Source organism: Stylophora pistillata, chromosome 14 (genome assembly GCF_964205215.1).
Source record: "Stylophora pistillata chromosome 14, jaStyPist1.2, whole genome shotgun sequence".
Classification (NCBI taxonomy): domain Eukaryota; kingdom Metazoa; phylum Cnidaria; class Anthozoa; order Scleractinia; family Pocilloporidae; genus Stylophora; species Stylophora pistillata.
Window position 1 is genome coordinate 23,649,897 of NC_142532.1, and position 23,807 is coordinate 23,673,703.

At 38.4% G+C, this 23,807-nt stretch overlaps 3 protein-coding genes and 1 long non-coding RNA gene across 5 annotated transcripts; 1 reads left to right on the forward strand and 3 right to left on the reverse strand.

Annotated features, from left to right (window-relative positions):
- Positions 1 to 5,095: 5,095 nt before the first annotated feature.
- On the reverse strand, positions 5,096 to 11,753 carry LOC148717136 (UDP-glucuronosyltransferase 1-2-like). Of its 2 annotated transcripts, none has more exons than XM_088744199.1 (5): positions 11,545 to 11,753; positions 9,680 to 10,292; positions 8,755 to 8,964; positions 8,203 to 8,491; positions 5,096 to 7,554 (listed from the first exon to the last, which is right to left on the reverse strand). In XM_088744199.1, the coding sequence occupies exons 1-5, from the start codon at positions 11,698 to 11,700 to the stop codon at positions 7,272 to 7,274; spliced, it is 1,551 nt and encodes a 516-aa protein (XP_088600325.1). In that variant the 5' UTR covers positions 11,701 to 11,753; the 3' UTR covers positions 5,096 to 7,271. The 2 variants fall into 2 exon arrangements, with proteins under 2 accessions (XP_088600325.1, XP_088600324.1); XM_088744198.1 differs by having other exon boundaries at positions 9,656 to 10,292.
- Positions 10,608 to 12,294, forward strand: LOC148717137 (uncharacterized). Its single transcript, XR_015995036.1, has 2 exons — positions 10,608 to 10,980; positions 11,436 to 12,294. It is a non-coding gene; the product is annotated as an uncharacterized LOC148717137 (long non-coding RNA).
- A 506-nt stretch (positions 12,295 to 12,800) lies between these two features.
- LOC111344354 (UDP-glucuronosyltransferase 1-2) lies at positions 12,801 to 18,021 on the reverse strand. The gene is made up of 5 exons (XM_022951581.2): positions 17,722 to 18,021; positions 15,749 to 16,361; positions 14,635 to 14,844; positions 13,979 to 14,267; positions 12,801 to 13,511 (listed from the first exon to the last, which is right to left on the reverse strand). The coding sequence occupies exons 1-5, from the start codon at positions 17,875 to 17,877 to the stop codon at positions 13,229 to 13,231; spliced, it is 1,551 nt and encodes a 516-aa protein (XP_022807316.2). The 5' UTR covers positions 17,878 to 18,021; the 3' UTR covers positions 12,801 to 13,228.
- A 1,582-nt stretch (positions 18,022 to 19,603) lies between these two features.
- On the reverse strand, positions 19,604 to 23,690 carry LOC111344355 (alpha-(1,6)-fucosyltransferase). The gene is made up of 4 exons (XM_022951582.2): positions 22,242 to 23,690; positions 21,296 to 21,472; positions 20,725 to 20,875; positions 19,604 to 20,189 (listed from the first exon to the last, which is right to left on the reverse strand). Exons 1-4 carry the CDS (start codon positions 23,363 to 23,365, stop codon positions 19,878 to 19,880), a joined length of 1,764 nt encoding a protein of 587 aa, XP_022807317.2. The 5' UTR covers positions 23,366 to 23,690; the 3' UTR covers positions 19,604 to 19,877.
- Between the last annotated feature and the right edge of the window lie 117 nt (positions 23,691 to 23,807).

Below are 23,807 nucleotides of genomic sequence, written 5' to 3' on the forward strand. Positions count from 1 at the left end.
AAATTAGTGAAGCTAGGGAGCTCCTGTTGCATCTTATTGCTTACCACTAATTCTAAACTGCCCATCCCATTTCCTGAAAAATGTTCACATTTCGTGGCTATAAATTTACGTCTTCAGAAATTTTAATTTTAAAACTTAAAACGGGAATGAAGGTTTTCTTCGATCTTCTTCCTAAAAATATCTCTTGACTCAAGTTTTGAGATGTGTTGGAAGCCTGTTCCATATTAAGCTGCCTCTGAACGAGGGCGCTTTACTCCATAGAGTGTTTGTTAATTTTTCTTTGTATATTTCATTCAATGGAAGAACTCTTTGTTTCTTTTCAAAAAGGCGCGAACAATGAGATCTCTATATCCAGTTAAATATGTCATTCTCATCATTGCGGGCCTAAGAAGAGCCCGGAACCTATTTTGCACGCCATATCTCGATTTGGAGCAAACTTTTCTACCTAAATCGATCGATAATATAAGTCCTCGCAAACCAATCAGAATCCATTTCGACTCAAACAAGTATATATTAACAGATGACCGCCGCGTTGGCCAGTGTACTCGATCACTGGAGTGTTAACTTACGTTTAAAAGTTTGGAAATTAAAAGAGACAGTTTTAAAGAATAATTAATTTTCGCTATGATGCCGGAAGAAGAGCAGCTAACAAGCTATCAAACTTGTAATAAATTATATGATTTCGTATCTTTCTTAACGATACCAGTGTTCGGTTGCATTTCTAAGCAGTCTCGTAAGCATTGATGCAAATTAAATTTTGGGGTCAGAAACGTTCCTTGTTTATCTTGATGAAGGCAAAGGGACTTGAATAAGATCTTCCTACAAAAAACAACTTTTTGCTGGAAAAACGATGAGAAATCTATGGAAAAGACTAAGTCGAGAATTCATCAAAATTATATTTCTTGTTTCTGTTAAGCCATCAAACTGAAAGTAAACAGACTGAATCGGCTTGAGGCCAAGAATCATTGACATAATTCAAAACAACCTGGCAAATCTCACTTACCGGAAAATGAAAAATGAAAATTTAGTCATCGTGCACAGATAGCTTACCGTTTCAAGACACAAGTTCCAATTGTACTGTACCAAGTTCCGACTTTAGCTTTGCCAAGCGAGATCCAATTCTCTATCACGTGATTCTTACAATATTTCCGTCTTATTTGGATCCACACCTTTAAAGAAATAAAGGGAGATGTAGTGTGTTATCTTTTAAGGGTACAACACTGATCAACCCCAGTCGTTTCTCTTATTTACCAACTTTGTCATCAGTTACGCAAATTGCACTGACTAGAAAATGAAATATTCGTGCAGAGTTAATCATCGCGCAGAGATAGCTTAGTTTTTCATGACAGAGCCTCCAATTCTACTGTAACAAGTTTTGACTGTAATTTTGTGATAAAAATCCAATGGTTCTTGCAAAACAACAAATACTAACACCAGATATTCCCTGTAAAACAGAAATGAATCGTTTCATTTTTACATGCTCAAATCCATAATCGGTCAAAAAAGGTTCACGTTCAGCGAGCCTGAAGAGATACATAACCACATTTTACTTTGGTTGCTTGATATGACCAACGTATGACAGCTCATTTAAACATCCCACAGTAATTAAATAAAGGATTTTCAATGAGTGATATTTAATCAGTCAGTGTCAACTATTTTTTAGAGATTTCCCCCATCTGATAAATGACTTTTTTATTCTGGCTGCCAATCACTATACATTCCATTTCTCTTTAGAATTATTCAATGGTGCTACATGAAGGTCACACCATCCCGTTCGTGATTTTGTGAATTCTTATCACTACAGGTAGTTTCCTCGGTGTACTACTTTTAAAGTGCAAATAGCTTACCGGAATATCGGAGAATATATAAAGCTGATAGTTTCGAAAGAAACTGTTTGGGGCTGCGTCGGTGGGAGTAACGAAATAATTTGGATATATCAACAAAGTTGAAATGGTAAATTAGCCACCGTAATGATTACAAAAGCTGGCGTTTCGAGCGTTAGCCCTTCGTCGGAGAATATATAAACTGCAATGTGTCATCTTTTAAGGGTACAACACTGATCAACCGAAGCCGTTTCTCTTAATTACCAACTTTGTCTTCGATCACGCAAAACTCACTAACTGGAATATGAAAAACTCATGTAGAGTTACGGTCATCACGCACAGATAGCTTACCGTTTCAAAACAGCCTCCAATTCCAGACTAACAAGTCTTGACTGTAATTTTGTGATAAAAATCCGGCAATTCTCGCAAAACAACGAACACTGACACGAAGTTCCCTGTAAAACAGAAGTGAGTTGTTTCATTTTTGCATGCTCAATTCCATCATCGGTAAAAAATGTTATACGGACAAAACCGAAATAGATGTACTTCAAATGGCGCTTCAAAAGTAGGGTAACAAACATCCAGCTCTTCTTATCTTTCCTTCAATGGAAGGAAAGAAAATCAATTTTATTTAAGGTTTTGTAGTGGGCATTGGGTCGATATATTTTTCCCAACACGGTTGAAATTCTGCTCGAGGTTAAAGGCAGATTGCGTTTTCGCTAACTCAGAGGATATCGGAATTTAATCTTCAGAGAAAGTAGCTTTAATGAAATCAGCACGTCGAGAATACGAGTCAATTAATCGAATTTAGTCAGTGTGTGGTCAATCGTAAGGGAGTTAAAAAACAATACTTACCAGACCTGTAGCCCTTCAGTGCCTTACTTTGAAAATAAAGTCAAGCATCACCTAGTTTCGTCCTTTGAGATTTTTCTAATATACGTCACACGTCAGTCATATGGAGTAAACCAATAAATTGTGGTTATCTATTTCTTACACGGAACCCTTTTGACTGACTAGAAACGCTCCTTGCTTTGAGACCCTATGATTCGCGCTTACGATGTGAAGCTTTACTTAAGTGAGAAGGTTACTGATGTATAGAGACCCATTTATTTCTGGACTGGTCGATAAAGGAAACAGTCAGACTGCAAAACAAATAGATTGAGTGTTCTAAACATGAAATGACATTTGAGAGTTGAAGTCGTAACGAAATGTTACCCACAATTCGTAGGGCAATTCATACATCTCTATGTGCTCCTTCGACGTCTTCGGTTGACTGTTATATAAGTACTAAATTCGTCGCCTGCGGTTTAAATAAAAAGTGGTGCTCAGATTCCCTGGGACAACATTCTGGCGCCGCAAACAAGGTAATCACACTAGGGGTTGTTTATATGAGGCTCACGCTAAAAACTATTATTACATTAAGAGCAAATCACCCTAAGGTATTATATTAACAATTTTTTAATGTTGTCCTTCAGTAACATTTTGGGTAAAACAATAAAAACACTAATGTGGCCTTGAATTACTGTAAAATATTGTGGAAGTCTGAGCTTTCACCGCTCAGCAGCATCGTCAGGGACGGATAAAATAGAATATTCTACGAGGGCCGAATAAAAGGGAGAAAAGTGTCACTATACTAATGAGCTGTTGTGACTGTCACACCAGCTCATTAGTTGGGGATATTACATTTTTATGTTATCATATTACATTTTTATATATCAGCATTGTGGCCGTCTGTCCTTTACAACCTCAGAAAGTTTTCCTAAAATGTTTTAACACATTTTAACGTCAGTAAGCTACCCCATCGTTCCTTGAGGTTAGCTTTAAAATACTTCATGCCCTAACAGACTGAGTAGCAGCCTCAAAAGGCTCAGAAGAAGCGAGACTGGGACTAAACCATGTGAGGAGAGGAAGATATCTATAAAGCAAGGGGAGATGCTTCCTGAAAGGTCATCAAAGACCACTCACGGGTTGTAGGGTTGGGAAAGTGTCATCGTCGTGACTCACTCATGAGAGTAGTGGGGCCTGGGGAGATTCCATAGTCCCTCAAAACAAAATTGTGGGGGACAAACCCTTTTATCAGTATCCTGCTTGGCGAAATAATATGTTATAAAGTTTTTTTGAACGGCTGCGACCTGTGTTCGAGAAGCTTATCAACTGCAGCAGTTCTCCTAAACAAGACAGCGTGTCTGGGAAATTAATTTGAGTAGGGTGTGTTACCCATGGCTGGGTAAAAGATAAGCCCTCCATGTTTCAAAATTATCACAAACATCTGCATGAAAACTAATAAATTCCTGTAAATATACTTGTCGCGAAAACCTAGCAATTCCATCAGAAATCTGAATGAAGTTCATCGTCGAAAAGCATGCATCGAGTCAAATGTCGGCTCACGCACGTGCCTACTCTAACAGGCCTCAGGCTTGTCTCCGCCCACTTGAAGATGCCGCGAAGGTTGAGAGGTAGTGAACCTCGTTCCCGAGGTCTATCCTCTCTCTCTCTCTCTAGGCGTAAAGTACACCACTTTTGTAACCTTTTGTATCTCAAGTAATGACTCGTTGAGGAATGCTGAAAAAATCGTAATTAAAGCGTGCATGGGTCTATCAATGTTTCGTTCGTGTTGTGTTAAAATTTCAAAAGAACTGACGCATTTTACTGTTTTTTATTAACTTTTCAAAAGTGAAATGTAACCTTTGTGGCACACTTTGGGGTAAGGGTGCATTTTAAAGGGTAATTGGCACATTCCACGGCAATTAATCGATAGATCGATAGCTAATACACACCACTAGGTTCTCTTAACTACCCTCACAATTTTAAAACCAGTTTTATGCACGTTTCAAAAAGTCAGGTAAATGTACATGCCCTTTCATCCGTAGTCAAGATTGGCAATTAAATTTAAGCCCTTGAAATGGAGTTTTGAACTTGACAAGTCCACTACGACTATGTCACTCAACATTTTGCGCTAGAATTTTTTTGACATGTAGTCCCATTCCAACTATTTATGCTGGCAAAGTTTCAGCTTTTTAGCTTCTTTTTGTTGCTCTCGGCAACCATTTAACCAACATACACCCTTGACTGTAATGCGGGTTACAGGAGTGCCACTTTCGCTAGATTTTTCTCAAAGGGAGATTCCCATTTAAAAGCGTCGAAATTAAATAAACTTCGGTACAAACAATCACCACGCTGTATGCTTACTGACACATTCATTTTAAGGTGGTGGATTCAATTTTATAGCGCTGGGATCAACCAAGTTGATCAATTAAAAATTTACTACAACCCACAGTTAAACCATACGAGTATATACACTTTATTAAGCCGACAGTAGGTGTCAAAATTGTCACCAATACTTTTGAACACCGGTGAGAACCTTAAGAAATGTAGAAATTGTTATTTTTTTCATGAAGATTATGTATTCAATGGATTGCTGATTCAATGGATTATATTCCTCTCACGGTCCCCAGCTATACCGTCCCTTAAATTCTGTTCCTTCTTTCCCGGCCGCTTAGGACATCGCGTTATAACAGAAAGGACAATATCAAGCTGGCTAAAACGCTAAAACCAAATGAAGCTCGCTGATTTCAACAAGAATAGATGGGCAATCCTTAAATGGTAGAAAAACATTGTGATTCTAAGCGACCTCAGTGTAGTATGATAGTATAGTTTCCAGGCTGCATAGTTTCGGAAACCTTTTTTTTTTATCCCATCTAATACACACTACCACGTGGATCCGCCAACCTTCCTCATTTTAGGTGACTTTCTTTCGCCATTGCTGACCCTGTCCCTTACCTAAGGATGAGTCTGTTAATCGCTTTATCTAGGCCTCATTTCATTTTAATGATCAGAGGACGGTTTGGACATGTAGAACAGGCATTGACTAGAGCATCTGTGGTATCGCCCATTCCAAAGAGCGTGCATGGTTGGCAAATGAAACGTTAAAAGAGGAATCAAACATTTGCGAAATTGACGGCATGTAAGCTACCCTACTTTACGCTGACTTTTGCAGTTTCTTACATAGCGATAGATTAGCGGTAAAGATAGATCGCTTGGTTTTAGATTTCTTGGTGCTCGGTTCAAGCTGCGAGATAACCTTACGCTACACAATGACTCTTTAATCTGATTTCAGTACTGAAAACCGTTATTATCAACTGCTATATTTGATATCCGGTATTATCAACTGCTATATATTTGATATCCGGTAAATATGTCCGGTAAAGGACCGGACATCTTGTCTGGTCCTTTACCGACTCGTTCAAAGAAATTTTAATTTTTAACTGTTTGATAATCACAAGGGACAACAGTCATGTTTCCGAAAGAAAACAAAAAAACCAATATAAAAGTAGACAAATTAGTGGTCGAGAAATTTCCGGCAGTCGCAAATTTCCACGATGTCATCAAGTCCTGTCGGCCGCAAAGTGTAACATCTAATTATAAGTGATTTTGCCAGATGTAAAGTAAAACGGACAATTGCGGTTGTATCTTGCGTAACCGTTCCACGTACTCAATGCGAGGCTGCTTCTGCAGTAAAGAGTAGCAAAATTATTAACTTGTAATTTCTATTGCCAGACCGACTTGGATTCAGTTGTTTTTTAGTTGTAAAACGAGTACTGTGCAATCTGGGTTCACTATCGCAAGAGTTCCGACTGTTAAAATTTGACCGGCCAAAAAACGGGTGGTGTCCGAGCAAAAGCATCTTTGACCGGACAAGGTGACCGGCGACTGCCCGTTAGTTATTTGCAGCCATGCAATTCAAGACTTTTTATTGGCTTAGCCATTATGGTATATCAGCCAATATACCATAATCTACAAATATGGCAAGCGTACGTGTCAGCTTAAAATTAAAAGGGAGCTAAAAATTTAATAAAATTTAATAATTTAATTTAATGTTTTTAATAAAACAGTTACTCCTCTCGCGCTTGTTGGATATGAGATGATTATCGCCAACTCGGCGCTACGCGCCTCGTTTGCTATCTATCATCTCATATCCAACACGTGCTCGTGGAATAGTTGTTAAATATTTTAGGAGAGGGTTGGGTTGGAGCTGCTTGTACAAATCCTTAAATAAATAATAAATAAATAATTGAACTTATCGCGCGTTAGATTTGGGACGAGTTCCGAGTTCGGAAAAGGTTTAGCGGGTGACTGGCACTAGACGCCCTGCAGACCTCTCGTCAGCGCGCGTTACCATGGTTTCATTCCTTCCCGAAGAAACACTCTTTCCGAGGCGCGAAAGAGGAGGGCTTGCTCGCTGGCTACTTCGAACTAGCAGCGTCCAGAATTCCATAGTCGCCCATAGTTATTCTGAGAAAGGATACATGTCGCATGACCACAGCCGAATCTTTTTAGATCTGGATTAAAATGTAACTTCCACGAATGTTTTAAAACGTTAACTCTTGAATAATTCTTAAAATCAAAGTAACGATCGATTCAAGACTTGTGAGCTCAAGTCAAAAGAGTTCAATCTTTCTTCGCTTTCTTGTTGCTCGGGTGAAAACACACACGACACATGCATCTACATGTCCATCTGATCACCATGACGACAAATAAAACTATTGCAAGAAAGAAAGCCATGACATCAATTAAGTAGTACTGGTACCAAGGGATGTTAAACACTTGAGCTCTGAGGTGTTGGGCTCCACCATGTCTGTGTACATACTCTATCCAGTCACCAGCTTTCTCCAGGGGAGTCCGTGGACTGTCTTTCATAAGGCGAGAAATGCGCATAGCATTTTTCTTGTGACTGAATAGACAGAATCGAATAATACCGTTAACAGTCGCTGATCCCAGCATACAAGAAAACGTGGAAAAAAAAGAAAAAAAAAAACACTTTAAACAGTCTTCCCCATGAGATTGTCAATAATTGTTGTCGGATTTGTTTGATTGACCCATCTCATTTCATTTAATATTTTTAAGTGGATGATAGTTTGGAGATCGAGTGACTTTGATCAATTGCATATATCAAAATAACTTTTCTTTTGCAAGAATTTTTTTTTTAAGTCACCTGTGTTGCTGAATGGTGTAATTTCACTCAGCCTTGTTTTAAACATGGATTTTCGGGTCAATTTCCCCCATAGATAACCAATCACATTGTTAGATTTATTCCGGCTATGCAACTTGGCCCGCTGCTACCTATAATGTAACTGTGTGAAATTGCATTACCCTCAACGTGTTACAACTTTGTTAACCATCACGAGTGACCATGACAGAATTTCTCCTAACAGGCAGTTCACAAGTGATGAGAATAAAGAAAATTATGAATTAGAGGATTATGAGTTGATCTGATGCCAAATTCTCCAAACTAACATAATAACAATTGTATGGCAGATAGTTAAAGGAGAATGAAGAAATAAAGAGATCTTGGAAGTGAAAGGGCTAAAGAAAACACTACCTTGGTTCAGTCATCACTTTCTCTATTGTCTTAACAAAGTCCTCAACAGTCGCAGTTTGGTGATCCACAGTAATACCCAATCCAAAGTGTTCAACCTTCCCAGCATTAAAAAAATGATCAGCAAACAGAGGAACAGCCACCACAGGGACCCCATGGTAAACTGACTCGTATAGACTGCTGTGTCCCACGTGAGAAACAAAAGCTTTGATATCTTTGTGAGCCAAGAGATCATTCTGAGGTATCCACTTCACTACTTTGATGTTTGCACCAAGGTGAGAAGGAATGTAGCCTGAAGAAGTTCAAAGGTTCATCAATTCAAGAAAATGGGGAGAGTGATTTAAATAAACAATTAAAATCTTATTTATGTTCACTGTAACTATTTAGACTTTGCCGTTACCATTTTAAAGTTGAAGAAAGTCAATGGATAACATGTTGTTTAAAATAAAACCCAGTTTTAAAAGAATGGCAACAATATTTATGGTGATACAGAGAGTGACAAATATAACAATAATGATGAAGATGATGACCTTTATAATGAGAACAAAACATTACCTTTAAGTTTCCATATAACTTTCTGCTTCAACTTTCCAAAAGCCGCAGCCAAAACATTAATTGTCCTCTTAGGAATTATTGTTTCTGCATACGATCCAAAAGAGGCAATGATGAACCCGTGCCCCCCAGAACTGTTGATAATAATGGCCAAGTCAGGGGGGAGTGGGTCAGCCTCTGCTTTTGCAGTGATAGGACCCACCATGATGTGACCTTCATAGTGAAAAAAGAAAAAGAAAAAAAAACAATGTGGTTAGCTATCTACAAGCTAGTTAGGAAGGCATTTTGTGAATGGAAAGTGCTTTGGATGTGTATGGATGTGTATTTAAAACAATTCCAGGAGAGAAATCTGATAAATTACACTTCAGCTGACTGACAGCCTTTCTGCCTTCCTAGGAGGGTATTGTGCCAAGAGACTGGTCCTACCATATCTGACTCAAAGACTGAAAACAGACTGGGCATGTAGTGGCATCCCATTAGGGATGGGTAACAATACTTCTAGTTGACATGTGCGACAGAAACTTGGATTAGCCCAGGCTGGATGGATTTTACAGCTTGCTCAAGTGCAGAGCTTTTCTAAGGAGTTGTAATATTTCAATGACAAATAAAAGCCTTCCTTCCCAGATGTTTGCCCAGTTTTGCTGAAAAAGGATGCTTTCCCTTCTTTTTCAAAATCGTTATCATCATCAAAACTAGTTTCTACACGGTCCCCCATTATATGGCCTTCACTCAGAGCATCAGTTTGATGAAACTGGCCCTAATATGGATGTCTCATCCAGAAAAACTGATCTCTGTCCAAGAAGAATATCAATGAACATTTTAAGAGGAATTTAAATATCCCATGGCCTAGGAGTTCAAGATTCAGGAAAAATTCTTTAGGATCCTAAATTCAGTTAGTGAGCACCTTTAACTTGCACTAATTGCCAACCTGGTAGCAGTGGCTGTGGATATTCCATTGCAAAATCTCCAAGAATAAGCACTAAATCAGCATTCCCAAGAACATTTTCAAGTTCTTTCTCAGGTGCAATGTTGTATTTTTCCTTGAGGTGACTGCCACTTGAAAATTGCAAAAGACGCACAACAAACTCAAAGCTAATGTGTGCTGCAGAGTTCATGACACGCTGTATAAATGACATGTCACTTGTTAATGCAGTGAGACGCGAAGGCACATATGACAATGGACAAGGAACCTTAAAATGTAAACAACCTGCTGGAGCATTTGGTGAAGGTATTAAAACCACTGCAGGAATTTTTAGAAGAGTTGCCACCATCGAAGCACATGAAAAAAGTCTTTCAAATACTACCAAGTTAAACTTCTTCAGATGTTGAATTAGTTCTGTGTTATTTAACAAGAGTTCACAAACGACACTTTGCATGTCTGCAAAATTGATTAGAGCCTTCCAAATGCCATCTTCCATGGAAGTTTTTACAAAATATTCCTCAAAATATGCCTGGTCATATGGCACGTCAAATATCTTGTGAGGTATCTTCTGTCCAATAGTTGGTGGATCATTTTGATTTGCGGGCTTAACCAGCACAACCTATGTAGAATAGAAGCAATTCAGCTGGAAAAAAAGGTAGTGAAGGAATGTACTGGTTTAACCTCCCTGGATCAAATTCTCGAAGGGCCCATCTTAATGGTTTTGCACACCCCATACAACCCTTCCCCAAGTAACCTTGGCCAAGCTAACTTTTCACTTATTGAGCCAAATGGGAAACTTGTCTTAGAGAGGCAACACATCTCTGCAGGGAAACTTGTCTTGCCTTGGCAGGTAGGGTAACCCTGTCAAGTGAGAGAATTTTTCCTCACATAATCACTTAATTTCTCACCTGCTGGGAAGACAAGACAGTGCAAATATTGTAACCAGCCAGGCTATGACATGAGGGACTGGTGCAAGGACTCAATAAAAATACTCCATAAAGTTGTCTCGAGGGGAGGGCTGTCTCAGGTACCCAGAGGCATAGGTACATTGTAATCAGTTCTTTCTAAGGTGCTACTGTACAGCACTTTATGCACCTATCAATGTCTTGCCCCAACCGGGGAAGTGCGGGCATGCATGGGCTAATGAAAAAAAAATACGTCCCAAGAGAGGGGATGTGTTTACTTATTTGACATAGGGGTCCCCCAAGGGTTGGGTTTTATTGATAATTGACCGGGATAGACTGGGTCGGAAACCTTTCAAGATGGTGGACGAGGCGAAAAATGCAGCCGAAAACATGGTTAAAAAAGTAAGAAATTAAACCTTAGCTGTCATTCTTTCACAACTTTTTCAGCTTCGATGGGGCATTATTGACATGTACACACACCACCACGGTGGGGATTATTGACAAGAATTTTTGAAAATTGTCACTAGCCCCTGGGTATTCCCGCACTCCCCCGGTTGGGGCAAGACATATTTGAGAGGTGAATTAGGGCCTGCTGATAACCTGACTACGATGTTGATTGTAAGTATTGTTTACGGATTGCAATGGAAAACTGGGTGAATGGAAAATGATAACAAAAAGAGGATGAGAAACGAGTCAGCACGCTCAATTCGCGTAAGGAATAATTTATACTAAGGATAATTTGCTCTTGTGCGATCGGAATCTCCAAATAAATATCAACTCCTTCATGCGAGACCGCCAAAGCGGAAAGAGTGCGCAGTATACCGCACTACATCTTCCTTTCTAACTTTCTTTCATAGCTATCAGAAGCACACAGAGTTTACATGCCTCTGTAGCTATTTATTAGCTGTCAACGATGGCTAGTTCGCTTCAAACTTCTGCACTTGAGAGGCTTCTTCATGACCTTACCTCGTGTCCGCGGGCGGACAATTCCTCCATAATTTTCTTTATGGTGAAATAATGGGAGCCCGAATTTGTTCCACTAAATCCTGCAATTCTGGCAGACAAAGAGGAGTTTACAGTCGTGAGAGCAACAAACAGGACGATCTTTGCTTTCAGCGCCATCTTTGAAGATCAGATGACGTCACGCCTGAGGCGAGAACTCTGTATTCAGTCACGCGAGACCGACTGCGAAGAAAATGGGGTATGGCGGAGAAGAACGCGATGAAAAAAGGATGAAAAGTATGAAGTAAGCTTTCGCCATGGACTTAATTAACATCAATTATCTAGTCATGTTGCAAATCTACGCACAGGAACTGAGATTTTTCCACAAGATGTCACCAGGTTCAGCGCAGCTTTTTTTTTTTCTTTTTAAAGAACTGCTAGAACGTTGAAACGTTACCCGCAAAAGTAAGCTTTCCCGCTATTTCTTATCGGTAAATCAATGTACGCAGGGATTATATCAGTCGATATTAGAATAAGAACAGGCTTCTATATAAACGCGTTATTGACCAAGAGTGAGATCAAGATGGCTGGATATCGGCCGAGTTCGCCAAAAAATAAAAAATAAAAACAGGCAAATATCTAGCCATCTTAACCGAACAAACTTGATCAATAAAGGAGTTATTATATGGCTAGGTTTCCCTTTTTTAATAAGACTCAAGAATGACTTGTTTCTTTCGAAAGCCGGGAAAAAATAAACCCAAAGGTGTCGTTTAATTTTTCTTTTTTTTTTTTTGATTGTCTTCCGCTTTTTGCGACTTCGTCGCCGACAATGTCCAAACGCTACGAGGGTTGTAAGTCCGCTTCTCACACTCTTGCACGGAATCAAAACGGGCAATCCCAAGCGGGCAAGATGGGCTCGGGAAGCCAATCAGAGCACAGGATTCACTTCATATTGCCCACGGGCGCAGCCAGTTATATAATAAGAATAATTCCTTACTGGGCGAGTTCACTGGACTGAAAAGCCCTGACCAGGTTTGGAACCAGGAACTTTTGTTACGAGAATGGGTCAAAACCTTTTTTTTTGACATCATCACATGACATCAGCACATCACATGATCTCAGTCGCTCAAGAATGTTCCGTTTTTTGTTATGTTTGGGGAGGCATATTCAGTCGAGTAACGAGGTCCGATGAGCAGATAAAAACCAATAAAGACGAATTTTGGTCTTTAAAGTTCTGGTCGTTACATATCGAGAAAAAATAGACCAATTTACCGAAAAAATTGTATCGAACTATCTACTGTAATCAACTATAAGTATATACACTAGTTAACAAAGTTTTAAGTAAAAATGACAGTCTACAAGGAAGCAGGCCCCTATCATTGCATTTCTCGGCTTGCGGGAAGATTTAAGACAAGTTGGGGAAAGGTTTGCCAAGGATCTAGACCCCTTGGGCAACACAAGTCGGCCTCCCCGGCTCGCGATATTAAAACCTCATACCGCTGGCAAGCGAAGAAATGTTCCTTCCAAAGTGCTGAAAACGAGAGCATGCTCGCTACCTACATCAAAATAGCAACGTCTGGAATTCCATTATTGCTACAGTTAACCTTTTAGATCTGACTAAAATTTACTTGGTGACAACAGAAATACTGAAAAACTAAGTAACAATCGATTCATGACTTGTGATGTCACACGCTCGGGTCGAAAGAGTTTAATCATTCTTCGCTTTCTCGCTGCTTCGACGAAAACACTCACGACACATGCATCTACATGTCCATCTGATCACCATGACGACAAATGCAACTATGGCAACAAGGAAAGCTATGACATCAAGTAAGTAGTACTGGTACCAAGGGAGGTTAAACACCTGAGCTCTGAGGTGTTGGGCTCCACTATGTCTGTGTACATACTCTATCCAGTCACCAGCTTTCTCCAGGGGAGTTCGTGGACTGTCTTTCATTAGAAGAGAAATGCGCATAGCATTTTTCTTGAAACTGAAGAGAAAGAATGAAATAATAATATTGCAAAAATTAGGAGTTAACAATCTCACTTCTGATTCTTTCATACAGGAAAAAATGAAAAAAAGAAAAAAAAAAATTAAAACAATGACCTCTTAGTTTATTGTCTCCCTATGGGATTGTCAGTAGTTGCTGTCAGGTTTGTTAGATTGATCATACATTCTCAAATGCAATATTCCAGGAAGGATGATAGTTTGCCCAGTGACTTTGAAAGTAATTTAATAATTTTTCTTTAGTAAGGTAAGGGTTCTAAGGCAGGTTTTTTTTTGTCACGTGCAATGTGTAAGTTTTGAACATTTCTGGGCCCATTTCTCCCTTAGATAACCAATCATGTTGTTGGAATTCTTCTAGCTTGGTCTGTTGCTAAATATTGTACCAGTGACCTGGACAGAATTTCTCCTTGCAATATCAATGTAATATCATGCAGACAAGTTATAAACTACCTTGGTTCGGTTATCACATTCTCTATTGTCTTAACAAAGTCCTTAGTAGTCACAGTTTGGTGATCCACAGTAATACCCAATCCAAAGTGTTCTACCTTCCCGGCATTAAAAAACTGATCAGCAAACAGAGGAACAGCCACCACAGGGACCCCATGGTAAACTGACTCATAGAGACTGCTGTGTCCCACGTGAGAAACAAAAGCTTTGATATCTTTGTGAGCCAAGAGATCATTCTGAGGTATCCACTTCACTACTTTGATATTTGGACCAAGGTGAGAAGGAATGTAGCCTGAAGAAGTTCAAAGCTTCATCAACTCAAGAAAATGGGGAGAGTGATTTAATAAAAGCAATTAAAATCTCATTTACATTCACTATAACTATTTAGACTTTGAGAGAAAAGGAATGCATCCAGAATAAAGAGAGAGGAAACAATGTTCCTACCTCACGAAGAATTCAAAGTTTCATAAATTAATAAAAAAAATTGGGAAAACTATTTTATAACGGCAATTAAAATCTTAGTTACATTCACCTGCTATTGTCATTCCTATAATTGCTGTTACAATAATTTTAGAGTTGAAGAAAGCAAAAAAAATAATAACATGTATGATAACGATGATGATGGTGATTAATAATAACTGATGATAACAAAACATTACCTTTAAGTTTCCATATAACTTTCTGCTTCAACTTTCCAAACGCCACAGCTAAAACATTGATCGTCCTGTGAGAAATAATTGTTTCTGCATAAGATCCAAAAGAGGCGATAATGAACCCGTGCCCTCCAGAACTGTCAATAATGTTGGCCAAGTCAGGGGGGAGTGGGTCAGGTTCTGCTTTAGCAGTGATGGGACCAACCATAACCTGACCTATATAAGAAAAAAGAAAAAGAAAAGTTAAAAAAAAACAATTTGGTCTGTGAGGTATCTACAAAAAGCCCACCGACTGATTTGCTTAGAAGGTATTTTGAGAAATGAAAGTGCTTTTTTAATGCACATTAAGAGATAATAAACAAAGAGAAGTTATCCTTATGACCTAAGATAATTATTTTAAGTCTTTTAAATTTTGTGCTGCATTGAGATGTTATTCTCATTGACAACACGGTCAACAATCTTGATTTCATATGTTGTTGATGGGGAAGGTGGTGCATGGATAGCAGTGTGGGGATAGACCAGTATCCCATTTGGGATGGGTAGCAATACTCTTAGTCACCACATGCAACAGAATCCAGGATAAGCAACAGCTGGATGAACTTTACACTTTGCATAAATGCAGCCCTTTTCTTTGAATTAATTTGTTGCCATTAGAAACACAAACCTGTCACCCCAGACATTTACTGAGTTGTGCTCCCAGGTGGCTTGTTGGCTCAGTTGGTAGAGCACTGCACCAGTATTGCACAGGTCATGGTTTCAAATTCCGTGAGGGCCAAAATTTTTTTCAGGCCTTATTTTCACTACTGCTTATAAAAGCAGTGTTCATTACTGTGAGGATTGCTTTCATATACAAGGATGCGTTCCCTTCTTTTTCAAAATCGTTGTTATCATCAAAACTAATTTCCACATGCTCCCCATTAGATAGCCTTTACTCAGAGAATTAGTTTATGAAATGAGCATTTATGTGGATGTCTTGTCTAGGAAAATTGATTTCTGTCTTAGAGGACTATTAGTGAACATTTTAAGAGGAATTGAAATATCCCATGGCCCAGGAATTGAAAATTCTTTTGAAATCCAAAATAAAGTTACTGAGCACCTTTAAATTGCATTAATTGCAAACCTGGCAGAAGTGGCTGTGGATATTCAAGTGCAAAGTCTCCAAGAATAAGCACTAAATCAGCATTCCCAAAAACGTCTTCCAGTTCTTTCTCAGGTGCAATATTGTATTTTTCCTTGAGGCGACAGAAACTTGGAGATTGCAAAATGTGCATAGCAAACCCAAAATTGATGTATGTGACAGTGTTCATGACACGCTGTATAAATGACATGTCACTTGTAAATGCAGAGAGACGTGAAGGCACATATGAAAACAGACAAGGAACTTTGAAATGTAAACAAGCTACTGGAGCATTGGGAGAAGGTATTAAAACCACTGCGGGAATTTTTAGGAGATCTGCCACCATCGAAGCACACATGAAAAGTCTTTCAAATACTATCAAGTCAAACTTCCTCAGATATTGAATCAGTTCTGTATTATTTAGCAAAAGTTCGCAAATGACACTTTGCATCTCTGAAAAATTGATCACAGCCTTCCAAATGCCATCTTCCATAACAGTTTTTACAAAATACTCCTCAAAATAAGCTTGGTCATATGGCACATTGAATATCTTGTGAGATATCCTCTGTCCAATAGTTGGTGGATCATTTTGATTGGCTGGCTTAACCAGCACAACCTATATTGAAAAGAAGGCATGACAGTGATTCACAGTGATTTAAGAGAAATCCGCACCTTGGTGTGCAGCCTCACCTCACAAGAAAGAAGTGCATAAGGATCTGCTAATAAATCATACTTAATCTATAGCTGATCGACCCCTTTTTACAAAAATGATTTTGCTGCCTGAATCAAACTCTCCAAGGGCCCATCTTTATGGTTTCCAATATGTGAGACAACCTTTCCCAAGCTAACTTTTCATTTATTTCTTTGAAAATTTCATCAAACCAAATGGGAAACTATTCTTAGAGAGGCAAGGCATCTCAGGAGGACATCTTGACTGGGCAAATAGGGCAACTCTGTCAAGCAAGACAACTTTTTTTCATGTTATCACTTTGTCTTGCCTGCCCAAGGCAAGACAGCTCAAATTTTTCTATAAATATGCAACTTTCCAAGCCATCACAAGAGAGACTGGTGATGGGACCCTAAATATAAAAATTTCATAAAGGTATCCCAAAACCATTATAAGTCTAGGTGCCAGAAAGATTTCCATATAACCCCATAAATTAATTATGCATTCCATTTCAGAAAGGATTCTTTGCAGCACTACATGCATAATTAATGTATGGGGTTATATAGAAATCTTGCTCAAGGTGCCTTCTAATCAGTAATACATATCTACTGAAGCACAGCAGTGCTTGCTGATAACCAGACTATGAGGTAGACTGTAAGTATTGTATGTGGATTGCAATTGAAAAATGGGTGAATGGAAATTAAATGATAAAAAAGAGGATGAGAAGCGAGTCAGCACGCTAAACTATGAGTAACTTACTCTAGCACGATCAAAAACCCCTTCATGCAAGACCACGAAAGCAAAAATAATTTGTGGTACTCCATTATAAGGGCTTAATGGGGACGTGCGGCCAGCCAGGATATGTTTTTCGAGATTTTTGTCTTAAACAGGGTATCGAATTTATCACTTTTTGTCTTAATCAGGGTATCGATTTATCAATTTATGTCTTAAACAGGATATCTTTTCTTGGAAGATAAACAGCAAAATTTTTACAAGCTCTAATTTAAATTAATATTGAATTCCGTTGATTTTGGCATTGATACCAGGCACATTAAATGTCTTAAACAGGGTATCAAAAATCGGAATTCTGTCTTAAACAGGGAAGGAAAATCAGCGATATTTGTCTTAAACAGGGTCAGGGTATGAGGGGCCGCGCCGCACCTCCCCACCCAGGAATATATCGAGTACCCCCCCGGGAGTATGCCGCACTACATATTCCTTTCTGACTTTCTTTTATAGCTATTAGAAGCGTACAGAGTTTACCTGCCTCTGTAGGTATTTACTAGCTTTCAACCTTCCATGGCCTTACCTCGTGTCCGCGAGCGAACATTTCCTCCATAACTTTCTTTATGGTGAAACAATGGGATCCCGAATTCGTTCCACTAAAACCTGCAATTCTGGCAGACAAAGAAGAGTTTACTGTCACAAGAGTAACAAGCAGGACGATCATAGCTTTCAGCGCCATTTTTGTGGATCAGATGACGTGCACCTGAGGCAAGAGCTCTGCATCTAGTCACGCGAGACTGACTGAGAAGTGTATGAGATATGAGGAAAGGAAAAAGAGCAGGGAGGGGGTAGGGCATCTCCATCGTGGCAATGCCTACCGTCCCAGGGGTTCCAAAATCCCCTATTTTACTGTTTGGGCAAAACTCAATAGGAATGTCCATTATAATCAGAAATTGTATACTATTTCAAACTGAGCCTTTGAGAAAGGAAAGAGCTCACAATCAGAGGTCAGTACCAGGACATTTTAAGCCAAATTTTTGAAGTCAGTTGCACAGAAGGCCACCATGCTGATGAACCCAAATTTTACACCTTCCTTCAAAGCTCGTAAGCTACATCTCTTTACCTTTACCTTAACTTTAAAATGCACCAGGACCTAACGTAACCATTTTTCACCTTGACTCGCAGTCTTAAGGCATAGAGTAAGGGAGACTGGTACTAAGGGTTGTGGGTAGAGGAAGATGCAGGTTTGGGAAAGTTTCATTGTGACTCACCCATGGCCCAAAGAAAACAGAGACAAGAATTTGCTGATTGCAAAAGTTGATGAACGTGTTTGTTGTAAAAATTACTGAGCAGTGGAAATTACAGTTAATAAAAAAATTGATCCATGTGTCAGCATGTCTCAAACTCCAAGAGTACTTCATATCTTGATGGAAGCATCACTGATGAGATGATAAGGAGAGTGATCATCATCTAATTTCTCCTTTCATTAATACTGTTGAATTTTTCATTAAAATAATGAGAAAAAAGGAAATGATCATCAACCCAAGAAGCTTTGATTTTTTTAGTGAATTCTCCTCATCATCACAAAAGGGAATTTATAGAGAAGAGTATAGAGAATCACAATACTGATGCGGGGTAAAAAGGGTTAAATTCTATGTGATGTCATTGATGCAGTAGTTTTGATGTTGCTTCTAGAAAAACTTTCCCTTCTGCACATCTATGGATACATTTAAGTCAATCGCATTTGCAGCTGAAATATGAAGCAAGCTTTTGCCATGTATTTGATTAACATTAATGTAACCCTTTTACTCCCAAAATCATATTAGAAATTCTCCTTACTGTCTGCCATACAATTTGAATGCTATTAATACAAAGAATTTGGTATTGGACGCACTAATGATCCCCTAATTGATATTTTTCTCTATTCCCATCACTTGTTTGCTTGATATTATATTGATATTGTAAGGAGAAATACATTCTTGGTCATTCTTTAATTTAATTTATTCACTATGGGAATGGCAGGAGAAAGGAACAGAATTTTCGTCCCAATTGACGCCTAACCTCTCCCCCAGTTCCCAGTAAACGGGCCAAACCATATCACAGTAATCTTGTGAGTGGGTTCTTTAACCTCCCCTGCCTAACCAAATTAACTAATTAATAGATGCAGGAGAAGGGACCTACGATTTATTGTTCCTTATCCGAGAAGACTAGAATGTCTATCCATTTTTTGATTTTTTAGAGAGGCAGCACATTCTCCTCAGTTATTTTAAAGACCTTGAGTGTTGGTCCGGCTGGGGCTTGAACCCTCAACCTCCCGCACAACAGTCCAGCGCTCTAACCAATGGAGCTAACCGGGAGGCAGCATTCATATTCATGGGAGTTAAAAGGTTAAATAGTTATGTTACATATCTACACATAGTAACTTGGATTTTTCCAAAAAGAGACTGAACAGGAAGTCACAATGCTATAATCATAAATGTATTTTAATGCTCCTGATATTTTATCATCTTCTATGAATTTAAGATTGTAAGGTCAAATATTACAAAACCAAGAATTAAGCAAGGCAATTTAAACTGTTGACCATCAAGAGCATATTAACCACACTACATGTACAGTTTCATTCTCTAATTGTTTAATCAATATATTATCTTATACTTTGACGTTAAAAAAACTAGAAATCATAATTTCTACCAGATTATCAATTCAATTTAAAAAGTGTTTGATATGAAGAATGTCCAGCTATACTCCATCGTAAGTTGGGAAATCATAAACTTCCATGACATCTTCAACTTTGTATGATGGGAAAAGACCATCTTGATGAGTCTTATGATTGACACCCTTAGAATATCCATCCCAGTGATTGCCAGCAATTCCTGCCCTATCCCCCACAGCTAGGTCTATCTGTGTAGAATCTTGAGCACGATGGGGATAGACAGCTTTCACATCATGACCCGACTGTCCACCAAAGTAGTAAATGTCATCCAAGGATTGGAATTTTTTAGCTGCATCTGGTTGAGATGATTGCATCAGTTCGTAAGCCACACGGCAAACCTAGTAGAAAAAGAAATGGGAAGTTGTCAGCCTTTGTCTTCTCACTTTTAACCTTTAAGGGTGACTTTCAACTAATTTCTCCTTACGATATCACCAGAATAATTCATTAAGGTCATGAGAATAAAGGAAATGATCACCAATGAAAGAAGCTCTTGATTGCTTAACATGTTCTTCTTACCAGCACCTTAGGAATTATATAGAGAACTGTATGGAGAATGTGCAACCTGAACTGTATGGAGAATGTGCAACCTGATGCTGGGGTGTACAGGGTTTACTGGTACAAACTAAATTCAAAGGAGCTACACTTACAGCTAGTTCAAGATTTATTCCAGACTCACTAAATTCTCAAGTGCCTCATTTGCGATCAGTTTTACCTTTCTCGACTTTCAATACTCCTAGTTCAGCTGTGATTTTATACGTAGTCATTTGGTATATTGAGTCAAAGCTTCCTGGCTTAAAATGAAAAATACTCTCTGTTTTGCAAGCAACTACCTTTCTGTCGTGGAAAAAATATTCAAAAACTGTCCCACTTTACCTGCGAAGAAAAGGTGCAAACCAAAAAATCGCACTCTGATAACATCTGAATATCAAACAGAACTCCATGTAGAGAAGAGTCTGAGTAGCGTGATCCAAGGCCAGCAGACTTGGAAATTTCCCGATCACTAACAAATTCATAGTTCTTGTACCTGAAAGGCAGGCATCAAATTGAATAAAAAAGTGCTATTCATCTCTATAGCAATAAATGTTTGTTTTAATGAAGCACCATTGTCTAGCCATGGAAGTATAAATCATCTGCATGTTTTACTCATTGCTAAGAAAACAAGATTAAAACATTTAATCTTTATTTCATATCTTGCTCCAAAGACATTTCCAAGATTCAAGAAACAAAACATATTGTAAAATACATCTAGAAAATCACAACCAAACTTCTCAGAATTTCCTGGAAAGCCAAAACAGTATTATCTTGAAGGGAAAACTTGTAAAGCTTTAGCTTAATGAAAATGTATCTGGAGACGTTTACAAGTTTACACATTGTCACAAGTTGATCATTCCGAGAATATGAGGTGACTCATAAATAAAAAACCTGTGCAGAAATTCTGACTTACTTGTCTTTTGCTTCAGGTAATAAATTAGCATCATCTGTAGCAAGATAGACACGTCTTTGTTCCACAGGTTGTACTCTTTCTAGTTTGTTATAGTACAAGTCTACCCAATACATGTATTCTTCTATGGAATGGAAAGCTGCTTCTGTGTTGATTTTATCAGTTCTTCGAACTTGAACCCTGAAAAAGAAGAGATAAATACAACTCAATTTACCAAGTAGGAGCAGCTAGAAACCTTTTAAATTCACGATGGTCCACATAAAAATGTGGTTTAATTAATCTTAAGCATAAAACATCTATTAATCAGTGTGAGATACAAAAACAGAATAATAATTCAAACAGTGATTTTGCAAATTTGTTTGCATGACAAGTTCGTAAGATTTACAAGTTGTGGCTCAAATTGTTCCTCAGTTTGAAGATTTGCAAATTTTTTTATTCATTTTTTGTTTTTGTCTTAGATTATTGCAATAAATTTATAAACAAGGAAAGCTAGTTTGAAAATATTCGATAAAAAACAAAGAGAAATTTAAACCACAACATTACGATTACAGAAAAAGCTAGAAAATGACTTGTAAGTTCTAACAGTATCAATACATTATTTAGCAAATAAGTGACAAGATTTAGCAAACATATCACCAAACTCTATTAACTAATCAACACAGCTTTCTGTTGTAACCAAAATGGAGAATTACTGATAAAATCTTAAGAGTGTAAGTGCCCAGGCTGTCAGGCTGATTTCAATTTTTAATTGGACTGAGAAGAATTAAGAAATGATAAATATATAATGTGATTTAATATTGATTGATCGTTGAATAATTATTTTCAGGAAATAATTTACACTTCTATTTTACCTAACAGCTTTACAAATACCATCCGGTTAGTTTTTGTCTCTAAGTAAACACAGGTTTTTTTTTTTGTTATTTGAATAAAGAATCAAAATAAATTTTACCCGACAATGGGTTTCTTGAAGCCAAGCAAAGTTCTTTTTTTGTCGATTTCTTCTTGCACAGCAGGTGAATAGCGAAATAAATATTTAGCAAACTGTCCGATCCACCACACGAACGGATGGCTGTGAATTCTCTGTACTCTGTTGGCCAAATCTTTAGGTACAGCCAACGGCATGTATGGAGGTCTGGGGTATAAACTATCGACAATTGGCATTAAAATATTTTGTTCACTTTTCGACGCGGACTCGCTCCATGCCGCTACATTGCCTTTATGGTTTGTACACGTTTCACTAACAGGTTTAAAAATCCCATTCCAGCCTTTCGGCGAATACCTCCAACCACTAGAGTCGATTATGAGAGTCCTTTGAAGACCGTAACCAACTATAAAACAATACATTAGGTGGTGAACTTGGCAACCGTAACCACATCCTTTATTGAGCTGACACACAAGCTTCTTCGTCGAATCGCAATCGGTTGGATTCTGTAAATGTTGCAGTCTTCTTTGAACAAGATCACCAAGTTCTTTATGCTCCTTCTCAACCCATTCTCTCTGTCCATTCATGGATTTTAAATTTTCAAAGTTTAAAGACAAAACATGATGCATATCTTCAACAGTCCACATCATCTTTGTCAGCTTCGATTTCACGCTTTCGCTAGCGGACTTCTTAATTCTGCTTACTTCTGCACTGATAAAATACCACATTTCTTTTAATTCCTTCTCTGCTCTCCGTCTTATCGTTAAAAATTCCAGACTAGGCGGCGTAAATTTTACCGATGAAGTGTCAGAATCTTGATCACGCTTATCTTTGAGCTCGTGCGGTTCCATAGGAATCACCATCGAGGATTTATGAGCTAATAGTTTGCGTTGAAGATCTGAATTCTTCTGTCTAAGTTCCGCTACTTCCATTTCGAGTTTATTCTTGTCTGCTTGGAGCTCCGCTAACTTCTTTTTCAGTCCCCCGTTCTGGGTCTGAAGCAACTCAATTTGTCTTTCCTTTTGCAAAACTGCGGCAGCGCTTCGATTTGCATCCTCAACAACGGACAAAAGTTGATAGCCCATGTAGCCAAGGATAAGCAGCCATAGCGAAACAAGAAGAAAGACATACTTCCAAGTTGTTTTTGACATTTAAATAAACCAAGTAATCCCGCGAATCCCCACAAAGAAAACAGGCAAATCAATAGCTCATTACAGCTTTGTATGAATACAATACCGGCCTTCAATGAACCACCGTAGTATATTATATCCTCTTTTCGCTACCGCACCGAGGTCAAAATTGTGCAAATGGAAATATTAGACACAAAATAAAGAGGAATTATCGAACAAGACATCCGTTACGGAGGATTTACTATCCAACAACCAGAGATCACTTCCTTTTTACAGAGAGAGCGCACTTCCCATTGCGCTATGAGTTTCACGCGTTTCTTGTTCCTCGTAGATGTCCTGCCAGGCGTTATGTACCCGCGCCGCAGAAGATCGCAAAGAAGTCTGGGGAAGAAAACGACGATAGTACGATGAGTCCAACTCTTCTCCGATCGCTGCCGACATTATTCCGAGTATTTTAACTAAT